We start from the raw sequence: 16,401 nt of genomic DNA, 5'->3' as shown, positions 1-16,401 counted from the left end.
GAAAATCCCTGAGCTGCCAAAATCGTAGATCTTGCTAAGTGAAAGAGGGAAGGGTGGCTTTCAGAAACAAGAAAAGAGACAGCTGTCTTCTCAACGGAAATTTCACACGGTTGCTGGGTAGGCAATGTCTACAGAGCTTTGAAATTCTTGATTTTTGATTCTAGGATTTCTCGGGTGTGTTTCTATGTCGGTTTCCTTCTTCATCTGTAGAGTGGGGTTCATCATTTTGATCATGTTTACAGAGCTGATGTGAAACTCAAATCTGGACACGAATGCATAATGCATACATTCCTGTGTACAGTGAACGTATCGTGATGCTTGGAAGTTCACATCCATGGCAGAGGTTTCCAGATGTGTAGAGAGGTGGGGTGGGAGACCGACCTGGGAGTCTCTGGGGTTTCCCTTCTCAATCTTGCTGCCCAGATCTCTTTTCCCCCACCCCCCTCAGCGTCCCTCCCTCCCTGGCTCCTGGCCCTGGGCCCGGGCTGCAGTTGCGCCCGGCCACCTCTAGATGGAACTTTCTCACCAACACACGGCCAGGCAGCGCAGAGGTGCGGGGGGTGGCCCTTCCTCGTCCACCCAGCAGGTGTGGGTAGGGGCTGGGCGCTGGACCGACTGCGGGGAGCTCCGTGGGTTCCCATCGGCTGGAGGCGAAGGGAATCCCGGGGCTCCCCTGCCTCCGCGCCTCGCTCCGCAGGAGTTTCCACTCAAGGACGGTCACCCCGCTCCTCCCCGCACCGAGCGCCCCTCCGCGTGCAGCCACGTCCAGTTCTTCCAGGGGGTGGATGGAAGGCGCCCTGGTGGCGGTGGTGGTCTCGGGGCACAGCGTGTGGGGTGGAGACGCTCGAGACGTGGAGGGGTGAGGGGCGGCACAAATGGCGAAACCCCCTCTGGGCTGGTGGAGGCAAAGTTTGCTGGGAAACCAACCGCGCGGAGTGCGGGCTCCACTTGGAGCGTGCGTGGGGCGGCAGCGTGGCGGAACATCGTCTTCGGTCCTGCCCCCCCCACTCCAAAACTACGCGCCCTGTGGGTGGGGACCCGGGCTCGCCGAGGTGGGGGTGGGCCGGCGCCTTCCCGCGCGCGCCCCGGGCTTGCCCGCGCGCCCTGGGCCCCCGCACCCCAGCCCTCCCTTTAGGGTGGGGGCGGAGCAGATGGTGGGGATTTCAGGGGAAAAACATCACCGGGATTGAGATCGCTGGTTCCCCGCGCAGCTCGAGGCGGCGGCGGCGGGGGTCCTGCGCGGGGACGGCCCACGCCGTGCCGCAACCCCGACTCCCGCCCCTCGGGCTTCCTCCTCCCGCGTCCTTCCGAGGTGACAGGTTGGCGCCCAGCGATTGGCGATCCCGGGCGCGAACCCGGGGGGCCGTGGGTCCGGGCGCGCGCGGTGGCGGCGCGGGGTGAATGGCCTGGGGCGGAGGATCCGGAGGCGCGGGGCGCAGACCAATCGGGGCGGCCGGTGGGAGTATTTGCTATTCACATGGAAGAGACTTGGCGGCGGCTCGGCAGCCTCAGCCCCCTCAGCCCGGAGACCAGCCACAAGTGCGGCCCGCCTCGGGGTGCGCTCGGCGCGGCGGCGGAGGCGGCGGCGGCGGCGCTATGGAGCTGCGGGGCCACCGCGGGCTTCCTCACCGCGCCCTCTGCGGGGAGCAGGGTAAGACTCCCCGCCGGGCAGCAGGCAGAGGAGGAAAAGAAGGAAAAAAAGGAAAGCAAGTGCCCACCACAGGGGTAAAAAAAAATAACAGCTCGGAGCTCTCCCACCACCCCCTCCCCAAACACCGAGCTGGCTGACAAAGAAGAATTCCCCCGATTTGATCCCCTCGCCCTGCCCCGGTTCAAGCGGAAAGCCGGGCGCGTCCTACTCCCGTCACTTTGGTCATTTGCTTTTTCTGGACACAAGTAGGTGGCCTTGCACAGCCGAGTCTGGAAGCCAACTGGCGGGGGGGGGGGCGAATGGAGAGAGGGAGAGAGAGAGAGAGAGAGAGAGAGAGAGAGAGAGAGAGAGAGAGAGAGAGAGAGAGAGAGAGAGAGAGAGAGAGAGAGAGAGAGAGAGGGGGGGGGGGGGGGAGGGAGGGGAGAGTGGGCACCAGGGGGCGAGGGGCTGGCCGGGCGTTGGAGCTTGATTGGGTGTCTGTTGATTTTACGTGGCAGCCACCCCTCTTGTCTTCCCGAGATTACATTCCAGTGAGGAGCTTGGGGGGGAAGGAGGTTTCTCCGGGAACTCCCGAGGCTTGGCGCTGGGATCCCCCCTTCCTCCCCAAAAGTTTAGTCCGAGGTGGGAGACTGAAGGGTGGCCGCGGGCCGGCGCGCGCGGAGCCTGGGCCGGGGAGTGCGGGCAGGGCGGGGTAGGATCAAAAGGGAGCCCGTCTGTCGGCCTGGCTCGCCCGCCCTGGGCGAGTGACCTCCGGACCGGCCCCGGCTGGATGTGGATTTGCCCCGGCCCCGACAACATGACGAGGTACCTTCGGTGTGGGAATCTGACGGGAAGGAGGCACGAAGTTAGCGGTTTCCCGGAGGAGTTTGGGGCGGGGAGGGAACCCCGCTTTCCCGAGCTTGGGCTGCCTGTCTGTCGAATGAGATTCTAGGGGAGCTGCGTGTGCCGGGGCGTAGAGGCGGGGGGGTGTCTCTTGGAGAAGCCGGCCGAGGTGGGGGTCCTGGAGATCCGCAGCCCGGCACACGGGGCGCACGCTCAGCTTGGAGTTGGCGTCGTGAGTGAGCCCTGCGAGGCTGGCATCTCCGAACCCTCACACCCCCGGCCCCCCTTTCGGCGTGGTGGCTCGGGGAACGCCAGAGTTTTGTGTGTTGTTGGGGGGTGGGGGTGGGGAGGAGGAAAGGTCTCGGGGATCCTGAGTTTCATAAGCAAAAGGGAGGCGCTCCTAAGCGGCACCTCCCGGTTTGGCGCAGATCAACGGGAGCTGGGGGTTCAGGGGCGCTCAGGGCGAAGCAGGTGTGGTGGTGGCGGCTGCGCTCCCGGCTGCGCCGCGCCCGCCGGCTGGAGCCCCGGGGCGGCGCCTGGGTGCACGGAGAGGCGGCGAGGGGCAACTCCTTGCAGCTCGTGCCTCTACCCAGAACGAAGCCGCTCTAGTCCAAGGAGCCGAGGAAGACACGGTGGCGGAGAGGGGGGCCCGGGTGGGGTGAGGGAGTGAGGGGCTGCTTTCTGATGAGGTTCAGCTGGAGACTCAGCCCATCTGCTCTGTCAAGAGGCTTGAGATTCCTGCACTCGGTGGAAATATAAACCGAAGTCCTTCCCGACTCGGCAGAACCCCATTTGTTTGGCATGCTTTGTGTGTGTGTGTGTGTGTGTGTGTGTGTGTGTGTGTGCGCGCGCGCGCGCGCGCAAATGAAATGTAGAGAAGCATGCGAATCAGAATCACCCAGTTGTGCAAGACAGCACCCCCGCGCTTCTCTGAGGAATTGCTTCCTGAGTACCCCAGATGGCTCAAATAGGTGTGAGTGTGTCAGGAGCGCCCAAGATAGTGGCAGGGTATGTGTGAAAATATGCCCGGTCTTAGGGTGCAGAAGACAAACTTCCCAGTTCCCCCAACCGAACCCCACCCCTGGAGGGAATGCCAACAGACCTGAGCGTGGGATTCTTATGAGCACCCAAGAAAACATTAGGGTCCTAGCCAGTAAATCCTGTCAGTTGACAAGACTGGAAGGTAGGGTTTGTGGTGGGGATATTTACAAGAAAAATTACAAGCCGGGGGAAATGCATTCCGATCATAGCTTGTATTTTGCTTGAAAGAAAAAATTAAAGGGGGGGGGAGCCACTAGCAGGTAGATTTCAGATAAACAGTTTATTGTACTTGACTGCAATTTCCATGTTCCGTTATGAAATTGTTTGTCAATAAGTGCAAATGGGCTACAGAAACCACTTTTAGTTTACCTTGGTCACTTGCTTGTGAATAATATCTCGAGCAATGTCTGTAGGAGACAGAATTGGCTCTGTGAAATTCATTCTCTGCTTTTTGAGAATATATGGCTTGCTTGAAAAGAAAACCTTATTCATCAGGGACATAATTTTCTAGTGCAATTTCTCATTAGAGTCCACTACAGGTTGTAACCACATCTAAGATAAAGACTGAAGTTTTCCTTTGAAGTAAGCAAGGTGGAGACAATTAGATGAGAGGAGGTTCTTTAGGAGACATTTTGCTCAGAATAAGGAAGAAGATGTGGAGAACACAGTTCTATGTGGTTAGGGAAGGTTAATTTGTTTCATATGGTTTTTGTTACTTCTGCTCTATTATTCCCCCTCATCACCCTCCTCCCCCCTTTGCAAGTTATGGCTGCTTGAATAATTCTACAAAATACAAACCAAAAGGAATATATAGATAAGTTGAACCCCAGTGAATGCAGGGGAAAGTTAGAGGTCTGGAGAGATATGCTCTTTTCAAACTTGGCTGAGCAGGTTGAGGTTGCTGAGGGGCTTGTTTAATTGATATTTATGCTGCAAATAACCCAGCTGACATTCACATTGGCAGCATCTAGTGCCAATCTTTGTGTAAGAATGTTCCATTGTTTTCAGGGCATGACTCACAGAAGGCTGTACACACATGCTTGTGACAGCAGCGATGGTTTTCCTTCCAAGTTTCTGGCCTGCTGTCTTCCCCCCACCCCACCCCCGCCCCCCCATGGTTAGAGTGCTCAACATAAAGAAGGCCTTGCTTTTGTCTGCAGGGTGGCATGGCTCTGTTTCAGTGCCTGAAAAGATACTGCTACTGCTGCAGGGGTTTATCTCTCATTGGATCCCCAGCAAAGACTTAGCCAGGTCTCTGTGCCTGTTGAATAGTTTGGCTCTCAAAGGTTCAGGAAATAGTTGCTGTTTTCTGGGAAGAACCTGATCTTGTATCACACATGTAGTTTGTCCAGTAGAGGTGACATCCCTTGTTCCAGGATCTGAGTCTGCCGCTTCCATCTCAAAATGCTTTAGTTCTTTGCTAGGGATTTAGGTATAGGACCCTTCCTTCCTCTCTTCCTTCCTTCCTTCCTTCCTTCCTTCCTTCCTTCCTTCCTTCCTTCCTTCCTTCCTTCCTCTCTCCCTTCCTCTCTCCCTCCCTCCCTCCCTTCTTCCCTCTCTCCCCTCTCTCTTCCTTGCTTCTCTCAGAGAATGTTGTTTTCTTTGATTTTAGATTCCACTCATGCTTTGACAGGCTGTACAAACTCATCCGCGGAGTGGAAGGACCTTGAGCAAAATGTCTTCTCTCAGGCCCCATCTTATGAGCTGTGGACATAACTGCTGGAGTGATTCCAGAGGCACTGTTGAGAGTTCAAGCTTGACGTAGAGCTCCCTGCTCTAGCCTGTTACATCACCAGACTTAGCTGGTGTTAATGGTGTATTTCTATGAAAAAAAAAATGATGACTGAGCTGGGCATGGTAGCCTGTAATCCTAGCTACTTAGAATGCTGAGATCTGAGGATCATGGTTCAAAGCCAGCCTGGGAACTAAAGACTGTGAGACTCTTATCTCCAGTTAACCACTAGAAAAGTGGAAGTGGTGCTATGGCTCAAGGGGTAGGGTGGTAGCCTTGAGCTAAAGAGCTCTGGGACAACACCCAGGCCCAGAGTTCAAGCCCCATAACTGACAAAAGAAAGAAAGAGAAAAGAGAAATGATGACTGACTTAGGAACCATGTTAAAAATGTAGACACTTTTGCTGGAGGATGATAGGAGTGTCTCCACTTCCTTCCTGCAGAGTACCAGGCTAATGAGGGAGAAAGCTCTTGAAGCCAGGACCAGGGAAGACGCCAGCCAGGGCAGGAAAAGGTCCAGCTTTGAGGAGGTAGTGGGGAGGGCAGCAGTCCACCACAAGTGGGAAGATGTAGGAGAGGCTCAAGAGGAGTGGACAGAGGTTATTGTACATAGCCTTCCAATTTCCAGAAAAAGATTTTGTTTAAAGATAGAACTACGCTGGGCTTCTTATTACCTGATTTTTTTTTTCCTAGTGACAATAACCCTCAGGGGTAAAAGAATTATGTTCTGCTTATAATTTAGAAAGTTTTCCCATTATCTAGTTTTGTTTGGTTTTTGGTACCAGTCGTGGGGCTTGAATTTAGGGCTAGGACACGGTCCTTAAGCTTTTGTGTTAAAGACTAATGTTTTATCACTTGAGCTACAGCTGTGCAGCTGGCTTTTTTTTTGTATGATTAATTGGAGATGAGTCTTATGGTCTCTTCCATAAGACTTTATAGACTTTCCTGATCAGGCAGGCTGTCTTTGAACCATGATGCTCAGATCTCAGCCTCCTGAGTAATCAGGATTACAGGTATAAGCCACTGGTACCTGGCTATATTTAAAAACAAAACAAAACAAAACTACAAAAGTGTATCCTGTCACTACTTCCTTCATAATAGCCCTTGGGACGCTTCAAGTATCCACCACTGTAGGCTTACCAGGCACATCTTGCACAAGCGTTGACTTTCCTCTTGTGTCCTTCCAGCTTTCCTTCAAGCTCCAGGCTCCCAATATGGAATTTCCAAGGCTTATTCTTAGATGCACAACTGTTGTTAAGATCACACCAGCCATAAGGATGATGGGATAGTAATCTTCTCAGCATGCCTAAGAACATTATACCAGGAAAATATTTAAATTCCAGAACTGATGATGCATTAATCATTTCCCTGTCCTTTCTAAAAGCTTCTGGTAGTTTATGAAGTACTTTTATATACATTATATCCTTTGATTTCACAGCCAAGTAGGAAGCAGCAATCATTCCTCAGACAAAGCCAAGTGAGTTGTTCAGTGCCTTGAAGAGACTGCAGGAGGGTTTTCTAGGATGCTTGGATAACTCACTCACACCTCACATGACAGCGCCAAGTCCACCAAGAGCCCTGCTCCCAGGGGATGTGGAGGAAGGTACACACAGCAGTCCTGCATTTGAACCCTGACCAGAATCTTGGTACAGGTAATATAACATACCTGTTTGCAGGTCTTTGTATCCAGAATGAGGCTGTAATGCCAAGTGTGTAGGTGAATTTTAGGAGGGAGGAGATACTGTGTGACACACTGCAGGCATACTGGGGGCATTCACCCCCATTTCCCTCTTCTAATCTGCCACATGCAACAAAAGAAGCTTCTCATATCTTTAAATATGGTCTCTTGATGCAACAGCTGTGTTTTTGGGAAAAAAGGGTGCAAATTGAATTCTACTAAATCAGATTGTATTTTAAATGCACAGGATTTAGCTATTAAAGGAAACCTGTGGTGAATTCTTTTGTAATGCAAATAATCACCTTCTAATTTATCTGTTTAGTACATTGAGCTTCTTGCGGATGAGATTTTCTTAATATGGGGCCTGCTTGTCTAGAAGAGCTTTCATAGCCCTCTCTCCAGATGGGAAAAAGTCACTCAGCTTGCAAACAAAATCAGTAATTGTGCTCAGTTGGCAAAGCCTTGCTCTGATGTTTGAGTATAATCTCTCTTTTTTTTTTTTTTTTTTTTTTTTTTTTTTTTGCGCCAGTCCTGGGCTTGAGCTCAGGGCCTGAGCACTGTCCTTGGACTTTCTCAAGGCTAGAACTCTACCACTTGAGTCTCTGCACCATTTCCGGCTTTTTTTTCTATATATGTGGTACCAAGGAATCGAACCCAGGTCTTCATGCATGCTAGGCAAGCACTTTACCCACTAGGCCAAACTCCTGGCCCTTGAGTATAATCTCTTATTAAATAAAAGAACCTCGGAATGGGAAGCTGGAAGGTACCTTAAAGATCAGAATATGGTCATTCATTTCACAGAGGAATTCTACAGAGATGAAGTAGCATGTTCAGTTTCACTAGCCCATGACTGTCCAAAGAGCCCAGGGAAGGTCCCTATCCCTACTCTGCCTCCACGAGGAATCCACACACATGGCAGTCTTCAAGATGGCACAGAAATACGATGTATTTCCAAATAGTTTCAGGTGATCATCTGGATTTGCATGTCTATGGGTTGGTGTCAGCACTAACATCACCTTTCTGTTACAGACGAATGAAACCCAGCATAGGCATGCTGCTTTGGTATTGTGATGAGAAAAAAAAAAGAGCTAACTTTTGGCTATCAATGAAGCTTCTCAACGGGGATTTTACTACGGCATGCTACTAGATTAAGACAAGAAGGCTGAGTCTGATAGTCCCTGCTCGTTCTGGGGCTGTGGCTCATCAAGAAACTAGATCTGAAGGGAAACTAGATTTAGAAAAAGTGAACTGGATATTTTCAACCCCTTAAGAAATTCGGAAATCACCCTTCTAAAATGGCCCCCGTATTGTCCTTTCCTAATTAGCCACTGAAGAGGTACAGAGTCTTGAAAGAGTCTAGTGAAGAGGTAAGGGCCCTGTCCTCACTATGTGATCATAGCTGGTCTCCACAGTACTGAAGGCCTTCTCAAAAGATAGGACTGACCTTCAAGGCTTGAGGACTTTGTGGAGTGCTGTTTCTTGCTAGTTCAGGACTGTACTCAACTTTTCTGAATCTCCTTTTCCCATTTATACAGGCAATCTATGGAAATTCATTAAATATGTGTTAGAGACTTGAGACTTAGCATAGTACATAAACAAAAGGAAGCAGCTAGCAGGTGGCAGCTCAAGCCTGTAATCCTTGGTTATGTGAGAATTGGAAATCAAAGGATCGAAGTTTAAGGGCAGTCTAGGGAAACAATAGGCAGTTGATTTGGAGGCTCCCACTCAAATAATGGCTGTACCTGGTGGTGATTGGGCAAGCATAATGGTTGGGCACAATGGTACTTAAAATTCCCAGCAACCCAGGGGAATCACTAGAAGGAAGATGGAAGCCCAGGCCGTCTAAGCATACAATGAGAGCCTGCCTCAAAAATCACCAGTGCCCGAAGAGGCCAGACTCATGGCTTCAGTGGTAGAAAATCAGTCTAGTGACGATGAGACCTCCGTGTTTGGTCCCCAGTACCAAAACAAGGCAGAATAAGGAGGAGAGAGAGGAGGAAGAGAAAGAAGAAGAGTTGGAGGAGGGGGAGAGGATGAACAAGAGGAAGAAGGAGAAAGCAGCAAAATTCAGGCCTCTGGTCCATGAAGAAATGTCTTTAATGGTCTCTCGGAAAACAACTGGAGCACTGTGAGAGGCCAGTGGTGATATACCCTATGTAGTGTAGGATCGGCGGGATGTGTGTGAGGAGGGCTCAGTGAGTGGCACATAGCTAAGCTAACCTCTCTGAAGGCCTCCGTTCTCCGATGTCAGCTCAGGCCTCACAATTCCTTTAAGAAGTCTGTCAGCACAGGTGAAGTTTCTGCAGAGCCCAGAGCAAGGTCAGTTTGAGAGAGAAGCTATTTTCCTTGAAATCAAACATGGGAGTGAAGTAGAGCTATTTGGATCTATAACAGAGAAAGGTCATTATTATTTTTTTTTCTTAACTCATTGATTCCAACTAGGCTACGTTTGGATTCAAGCTCACAAGAACTCTCTCAGAACAAGATTAGGATAATGTAACATTACACAATTAGACTTATGTCGTTTTCTACAGGCTTTCACTTAATATTTTTTTTTCAATTTCAAAGGGAAACTAAATCTAGCCACTGAGTCTGGGATTATGTGGCAATGTATCAGTCCTGGAAGTAGCTGCAATATTTAAATATTTTATAAGGAGCTCTGATTGTATTTTAAAGGCACAAACAAAATTGAGTAGAAGTTTCATCAACTGAGCAAGTAGACAAAAGTTGCTCTCCTTAAGTAGAAGAGGTTAGCTCCTGTTAATTGAGCACATAGCCATGTATGCAGGTTCTGTCACCCACTTAAGTCTCGAGAATCCAGCACTAGAGTGTCTGCATGCCATGGATTTTATGTTACAGAGGAGAAAACACTAGCCAAAATTCAAGCAAGCTGACCAGCACATGGAAACTTTCGTTTTCATTTCATTGTATTTGTCTACTAAAACAAATAACTCCGGCCTTCCTGCTCTCCATTCCTTGACATTTCCTAAAAGGAAACAGACATAGGGCATGCCAAAGACACTGGACCTTATTGAAGCATCCATCATTTTAAAGGGATCTCATTGGACTTACTTCCAGGACTCCACAGCAAGGGGCGTAGGGTAGGTAAGGGTGCTTTGCAAGTAGGGATGGACTGTTTACATTGTGGTCTATGACTGGCAGCCATGTATTCTCTCCAGCATTCAGGCATGTGGGAGAGTGTGGTGGTTTAATGAGGAAAGGCTGTGGAGTGCTGGCACCATTTATTTCCCCTTGAATATTATACCTTCATTTCATATTTCATTTGTCTATGGGTTCCAGGTTCTGCCAGAAAGGCTTTCTTTTTCTTTCTTTCTTTCTTTTTTTTTTTTTTTTTTGGCTGGTCTGAGTGTCTGAGGACTTAGGCACTGCCCCTGAGTTGGTTTTTTGTTTTTTGTTTTTGTTCAAGGAAACTCTATTTCTGTTTTTTTTTCGTGGTTAGTTGGAGACAAGAGTGTCACACTTTTCTACCTGTGCTAACTCAGAACCTGGATCCTCAGCTCTCAACCTCCTGAGTAGCAGGGATTATAGGCGTGGTTTACCAGCACCCGGCTTCAGACAGGAGTTCTTAAGGGTCAGTCTAGCCCTGTGGATTTGATCTCAAATTCTAAATTAGTGATGGAAGTTAGTGAGGTTTTACTCTCATGAAACTAGTCTTCTTTGAAGAACTATAGGACATAATTCAACTTATTTCCCTGGGTAATTTACAGCCTATCACGTAAATGGTTTCAATCAGAAAGTCAGGTTGACTTTCTGTTTCCTTTTGTGGACTGTTTGAGGTCAGGCTGTTGTGGAATCAGAGTTTCCAAGGGAGGAGCAGATGCTCTGAGAATGGGGAAGTGAGCTTAAGCAGCATTAGACCAAATAACTGGAGAACTATGGGAGAAATACAAGGTTTACCATGTGCCATAGGGCAGAGGGCACCTGTCAGAGGGGCCAGTGGCTGGCCCGCCTTCTCGCAATGTGCTCAGTGCAGTGGACTGCTCTGAGCCCCTTCACTAAAGTGGGAAAGGGAGGAAAAAAAGGTGCAGCTCTCTCTGAAGGCACTTGAGCATATGTTCAGTTGTTCCCTAGGGAGGATCCATCTTTTTCTTTTGGGACAAGGAGGATGGAAAGAAAATTTTATGAACTGGAACTTGAACAAGTGAGTGGAAAACATGACCAGATGTTGGCTGGCTAAGAGAGAAAGAAATGGTCTAAATTTCAGAGTTGAAACTCATATACATATAAGTTAGGAACGAACACTGTTATAACCATTCTGCCCAAATCAATGGGTGCTGTTTATTCTCCTAATGTAAAATATGACCCAACTCTCAGATTCCCAGGTTAGATTAGTTCTCATCTTCAGTTCAATGTCTTCAAAAGTCTTTTGAGAGACTCATGGGATTCTTTAAGGATGAAAGACCTAGAATGAACTTTTCCTATGGATTTGCATAAACTTTTTCACTCTAGGATATTTCTAGTCTTGAGGAAATAACTGTTTTCTCCACTGAGTCAGACAAAATTAGCAAGGGTTTCAACTCATCGTCAGCTCTGATGCTTTCCTAGAGATCTCAGGATCAAGTGTATTTACTTGAGAACTGTAAGCTAACCCCATGCTTCCGTCTCAACCAATTAAATTCTAACAGTAACAACAGGAAGACTGTCACATACCCCCTTCCCCATGTCTTTAATTTTCCAGTCTTTGCTTTGTCATCAGAGAACAATAGATAATGGATATGTTGTTCCATGTTAAATGTTTTCACAAGTTACAAAATTTATATATCTTTTAAAATCTTTGGGTGGGGGGATTTTCTTGGATAATTTTTTCCTACTGGGAAATAGAATAATTTTTTTCCAACTGGGAAATCTGGGATATTAAAAATATTAACAACAAGACCTGGCATTGGTGGTGGCTCATGCCTATAACCCTAGCCATCCAGAAGGCTGAAGTCTGAGGTCTGAGCCAGCCTGGGCAGGAAAATCTGTGAGAATTAAATCTCCAATTAGCTATCAAAAAGCCAGGTATGGAAGTGTACTTCAAAAATGCTCAGGCACAGTGCCCAGGCCCCAAGTTCAAGTTCTAGTACTGACACACAAAAAAATGTTAATAACAAGCTTCTGGCTTGTTAAATATATCACAGAACAATAACTTTGCACTATGATTTTGTGGATGACATTTAAATGCTGGATTCAAGTAGCTCTAAAATGTGAAAAACAGACTTGGAATTATGCCATCTATCAGGATTTTTACCTTCATGGAAACAGAATTTATTAAAATTAAATGATAAACAAAAATACTTTTTGGCTATCAAACTTACTTGCTGCTTCTTGCCTTTTCACTTGCTCTGAAAGTGTCATCCGTCCTCCTGTTTTAGCTGCAGAGTGACCAGGTGTTCAGAATCACAGGGGGACAAGAGAGTTTCTTACTGAGTGGAGGGAGAGAAAAATAAATGAATGTAGACAAGGCTTAAACATGTAAAAATTGCAGCCTCACTGAACAGAACCTCTTCCCCCTCCCCCCATTTTTCCTTTCTGCTTATTCCCACAGGAGTAAGTCTGCTACAGGGCTGACTGCCAGGACATGAAACGTCGACCTCATCACTATATCAGAAGCTCAGATGCTACTCTTCTTTTTGCAGCATTCCAGGCAAGTTGACTTTTCCCGGGAATAAACTTGGACCTTAAAGGTCGGATGGAAATTCACTGTGACACTGGAACCAAGAAAACTTGCTGAAGTCCACAGAGCCCTTCTTTCCCCCATGGGCCCTGATGGTAGCCTCCAGAAGGTGTGGCCTCAGGTGGTCCCTCTTTTTCGGTATCAAGAATAAACTTCGGGTCGTGGATTGCAACACCCACCGTGGAGGACATGGCATGCGAGGGAAAGCGCTCCGCCTCTTGCTCTTGTTTCTTCCTCTTGACAGCCAAGTTCTACTGGATCCTCACCATGATGCAGAGAACTCACAGCCAGGAATATGCCCATTCTATCCGAGTGGATGGGGACATCATTTTGGGAGGTCTCTTCCCTGTCCATGCAAAGGGAGAGAGAGGGGTGCCTTGTGGGGAACTGAAGAAGGAAAAGGGGATCCATAGATTGGAGGCCATGCTGTATGCCATTGACCAGATTAACAAGGACCCAGATCTCCTCTCCAATATCACCCTGGGTGTCAGGATCCTCGACACGTGTTCCAGAGACACCTATGCTCTGGAGCAGTCGTTAACCTTCGTGCAGGCCTTGATAGAGAAGGATGCTTCCGACGTGAAGTGTGCTAACGGAGACCCACCCATCTTCACCAAGCCTGACAAGATTTCTGGTGTCATAGGTGCTGCCGCCAGCTCCGTGTCCATCATGGTTGCTAATATTTTAAGACTTTTTAAGGTAGGTAAATGACATTGTTTTGTGACCCCTGTGCAAGGGCAATGAGCTGTTGCAACTGCAGGTACAGGCGTAAAGGACATAGTGAAGTCAGGTGGTGGGAGTCACTCCTGTAATCATAGCTACTCAAGATCTGAGGATCGCAGTTCTAAGCCAGCCCAGGGAGAACACGTCCAGGAAGACTCCTATCTCCAACTATCCAGCAAAAACCCTCATGTAGAGATATGGCTCAAGTGGTAGAATGCCACCCTTGAGTGAAAAAGCCAAGCAAAAATACAAAGCCCTGATTTTAAGTCCCAGTATAGACACACACGCACACACACACACACACACACACACACACACACACACACACATAAAGGAAAGAAAGAAAGTAGAAAGAGGTAGGTCCTGATATATGGGATTCTGTGCCTTCTGCAATTGTCATGTTAGTTCCATTATTTATGATTAACTGGACTGATTAATTCTGCCTGAACACAGTCCCTGAATACAGGGAATAGTCCTAAAGAGAAAGAGAGAGAAAGGTAGTAAATTCTATGACATAGTGGGTCCTTACCATCTTGGTATTTCCTCTTCAGTGAGGCTCATTTTTAAAGCAAAGCAGGTCTTTAAAAAAATTTTTTTTTAGAGAATAATGAGCCCCTAGCACATTTGTCATACAAAAAGCCTTCCTTTGCTATTTGAAGTACGGATGAGATAATTTACGTGGTGAAACTTCTTCAAGGTGGGATGCTCTGTTATGACAAAAAAGTTCCTGTGTGAAGAAACAGTATTTATTACTAATCTGTAGATAGGAGTGACACTCTAGAAGATAAGATGGCCATAAAATTGTCAGACTTATTATATCTACAATAGAATAGAACCTCATTAATTCAGATTGCTCTGATGCACACTTGGAATAATTATGTATAATTTTTAGCAAGTTAATAGTTCAGATTCAGCAGGATAAATCATGACATTTTGATTCACAGTGGATGATCTATTACCTAGACACTGCCTTTATGTACTGAATATATTGCTGATACAAAATAATTTATGATAAAAACATTTTGAATTACATAGAGTGCCATCTTAGAAATAAAGTTTCTATAGTTCACCATTTCCATACCTTATTTGTTAATTACATCATGTTGTCTTCTGTAGTACACACACATACATATTAAGTTGGAAATACTTTTCACTTTATTTCTTACTCAGGGGACTTGACTTTTCCAACTTAACCTGAATTAATGAGGCTTCATTTTATATTGTGAAAAACTACTCCTAAGGCATGTGAGATTTAAAGTGGGGCTGAAGACAGGGATAGTGACAAACAATGAACAAAGCAATAGAAAACTTCACAAGAAATGATGAAAGGAATTGAATCAAAGGCTTTCTGATTATGAAGGTATGTAGGGGGCCTGCCTAGTTTGGTCCACACCTGATGTTGGCATTCTGTCTTTCATATCCCCTGAGAGGCTGTGCAGCCTCTGTGAGTTTCCTTTACATAGATGAGAGGACATTAAGATGCAGTTTAATGGCTATTTTGAGATTGATGAAATTTCCTCAAATGAGGAGGCTGCTGACCACAAACTCTCTGTGTCTAAGGCATTCTTGAGAGGAACAGGCCCTAGGGAGAGTAAGAGACATTTGAGCAGAGCATTAGAAGAGTCTCCTGGCAAGGAGAAGGATACAAGATGAGTACAGGAAGCCAAAGTTGCTCTCATTTTCTGTCTCCAGAAACCTTAGAGATGGCTGTAAATAAGGCAGTTGTAAATAATTTCTATCAGGCCTAGAGACAAGATACAGAGCTATGATGCTCCAGGATCTTTCCCTCTCCTGGGATCTAGGATTGCTCCCAGGAGTCTGGATTCTGTGTCACATGATATTTTCTGTTTGGGGATGGTGTCTGGCCTAGTGTTATGAAATCCCCAACTCTTCTCTCTTCTCTGGTTTAATCTTCCTCCTCACTTGCTCCAAATCTCAGAAACACCCACTTTTAGAAAAGATAACATTCATGAGGATTATTTTCCTGCTTTGTGACCGTCCCCTTCTGTGCTAATTTCATCAATCTTTAGGGATTCCTATATGACTCTACCTCCTTTGTGTAGCCAGGAGCTTGGGCAAGGACCTGAAGATTGGGGGTAGAAGGTGCTTATCTGAGCTTCTCAGAGCTTGTTTAATTTAACTTTTGCCCCAGTTTATCAGTAGGATGATGATGGTAATAATTATACCAGGTTAGACTAGTTTTTTTTTCTTCTCTCCAATCCTGGGGCTTGAACTAGGCCTGAGCACTGTCCTTAGACCTGAGCACTGTCCTTGGACATAAGAGTCTCATGGACTTTCTTGCTGGGATTGAGTCTGAACCATAGTACTCAGATCCTAGCCTCCTGAGTAGGTAGGATTATGGGTCTAAAACACTGATACCTGGCTTATTGAGTGTTCTTAATCCAGAGAAATTGCAGGTGAAGTATTATGCCAAAGCCTGGCTGTATCTTTTGGCTTTTGGGGTTGCTAAAGGACACTTAAGAGTCATGTGAAGGCCAGAGGAGAGATTTGTTTTACATAAGCTGGATCTGGCTATTCTGCTAACTTACTAGTAGGTTTTCTGACTTTATTGGATAATTGAAGAGGAATTCCATGTGACCCGGTAAGAGAAATACTATTGAGCATCTGGGCAGAGCCAGCACATTGGGCAAACTCCTGAGTCACTTTTGGGGACTAGACCACTTTTAGCCAGCTATGGTAGCTGGTGCATAACTAGCTATACCATCAGTGCACACACACACACACACACACACACACAGAATCAGCATTTAACTGATGCCAATCTATTTATTCACCAGCTACAAATTCACAAATTCACTGCATTTGAAGAATTGATCTCATTCAGACACCAGCCTGTGAGGTCTGTCGGTCTGCAGTCCATGTTCCAGCTGAACCCGCAATCACGTGGATGTGAATTAGTTAATTGTGACTTAGAATTATGTTGCTTTTGTTTACTTCGATGGTTTGTGTGTGACCTCTGGCTAGCACTCCATAGTGATTTTAACTATGAAGTAATGATGATTGCTCTTTGGATGGAAAATGGTTCACTTTATATACGAATGGCTGTTTATACTCATG

The 16,401-nt window shown here is 47.0% G+C and overlaps 1 protein-coding gene across 1 annotated transcript in view; it reads left to right on the top strand.

Annotated features, from left to right (window-relative positions):
* The first annotated feature begins 1,536 nt into the window (after nucleotides 1-1,536).
* Nucleotides 1,537-16,401, top strand: part of Grm8 (glutamate metabotropic receptor 8) — a 729,702-nt gene continuing 714,837 nt past the window's right edge. The window contains exons 1-2 of the mRNA XM_090333244.1: nucleotides 1,537-1,651; nucleotides 12,472-13,299. Coding sequence (XP_090189370.1) covers nucleotides 12,790-13,299 — 510 coding nt within the window. The 5' untranslated portion in view covers nucleotides 1,537-1,651; nucleotides 12,472-12,789. The remainder of the gene's footprint in view (nucleotides 1,652-12,471; nucleotides 13,300-16,401) is intronic.

The sequence above is a fragment of the Megascapheus bottae genome, chromosome 5 (assembly GCF_031878675.1).
Source record: "Megascapheus bottae isolate mThoBot1 chromosome 5, mThoBot2.hap1, whole genome shotgun sequence".
Taxonomy (NCBI): domain Eukaryota; kingdom Metazoa; phylum Chordata; class Mammalia; order Rodentia; family Geomyidae; genus Megascapheus; species Megascapheus bottae.
The sequence above is the reverse complement of the archived record's forward strand: the minus strand, read 5'-3'. Positions and strand labels throughout refer to the sequence as shown.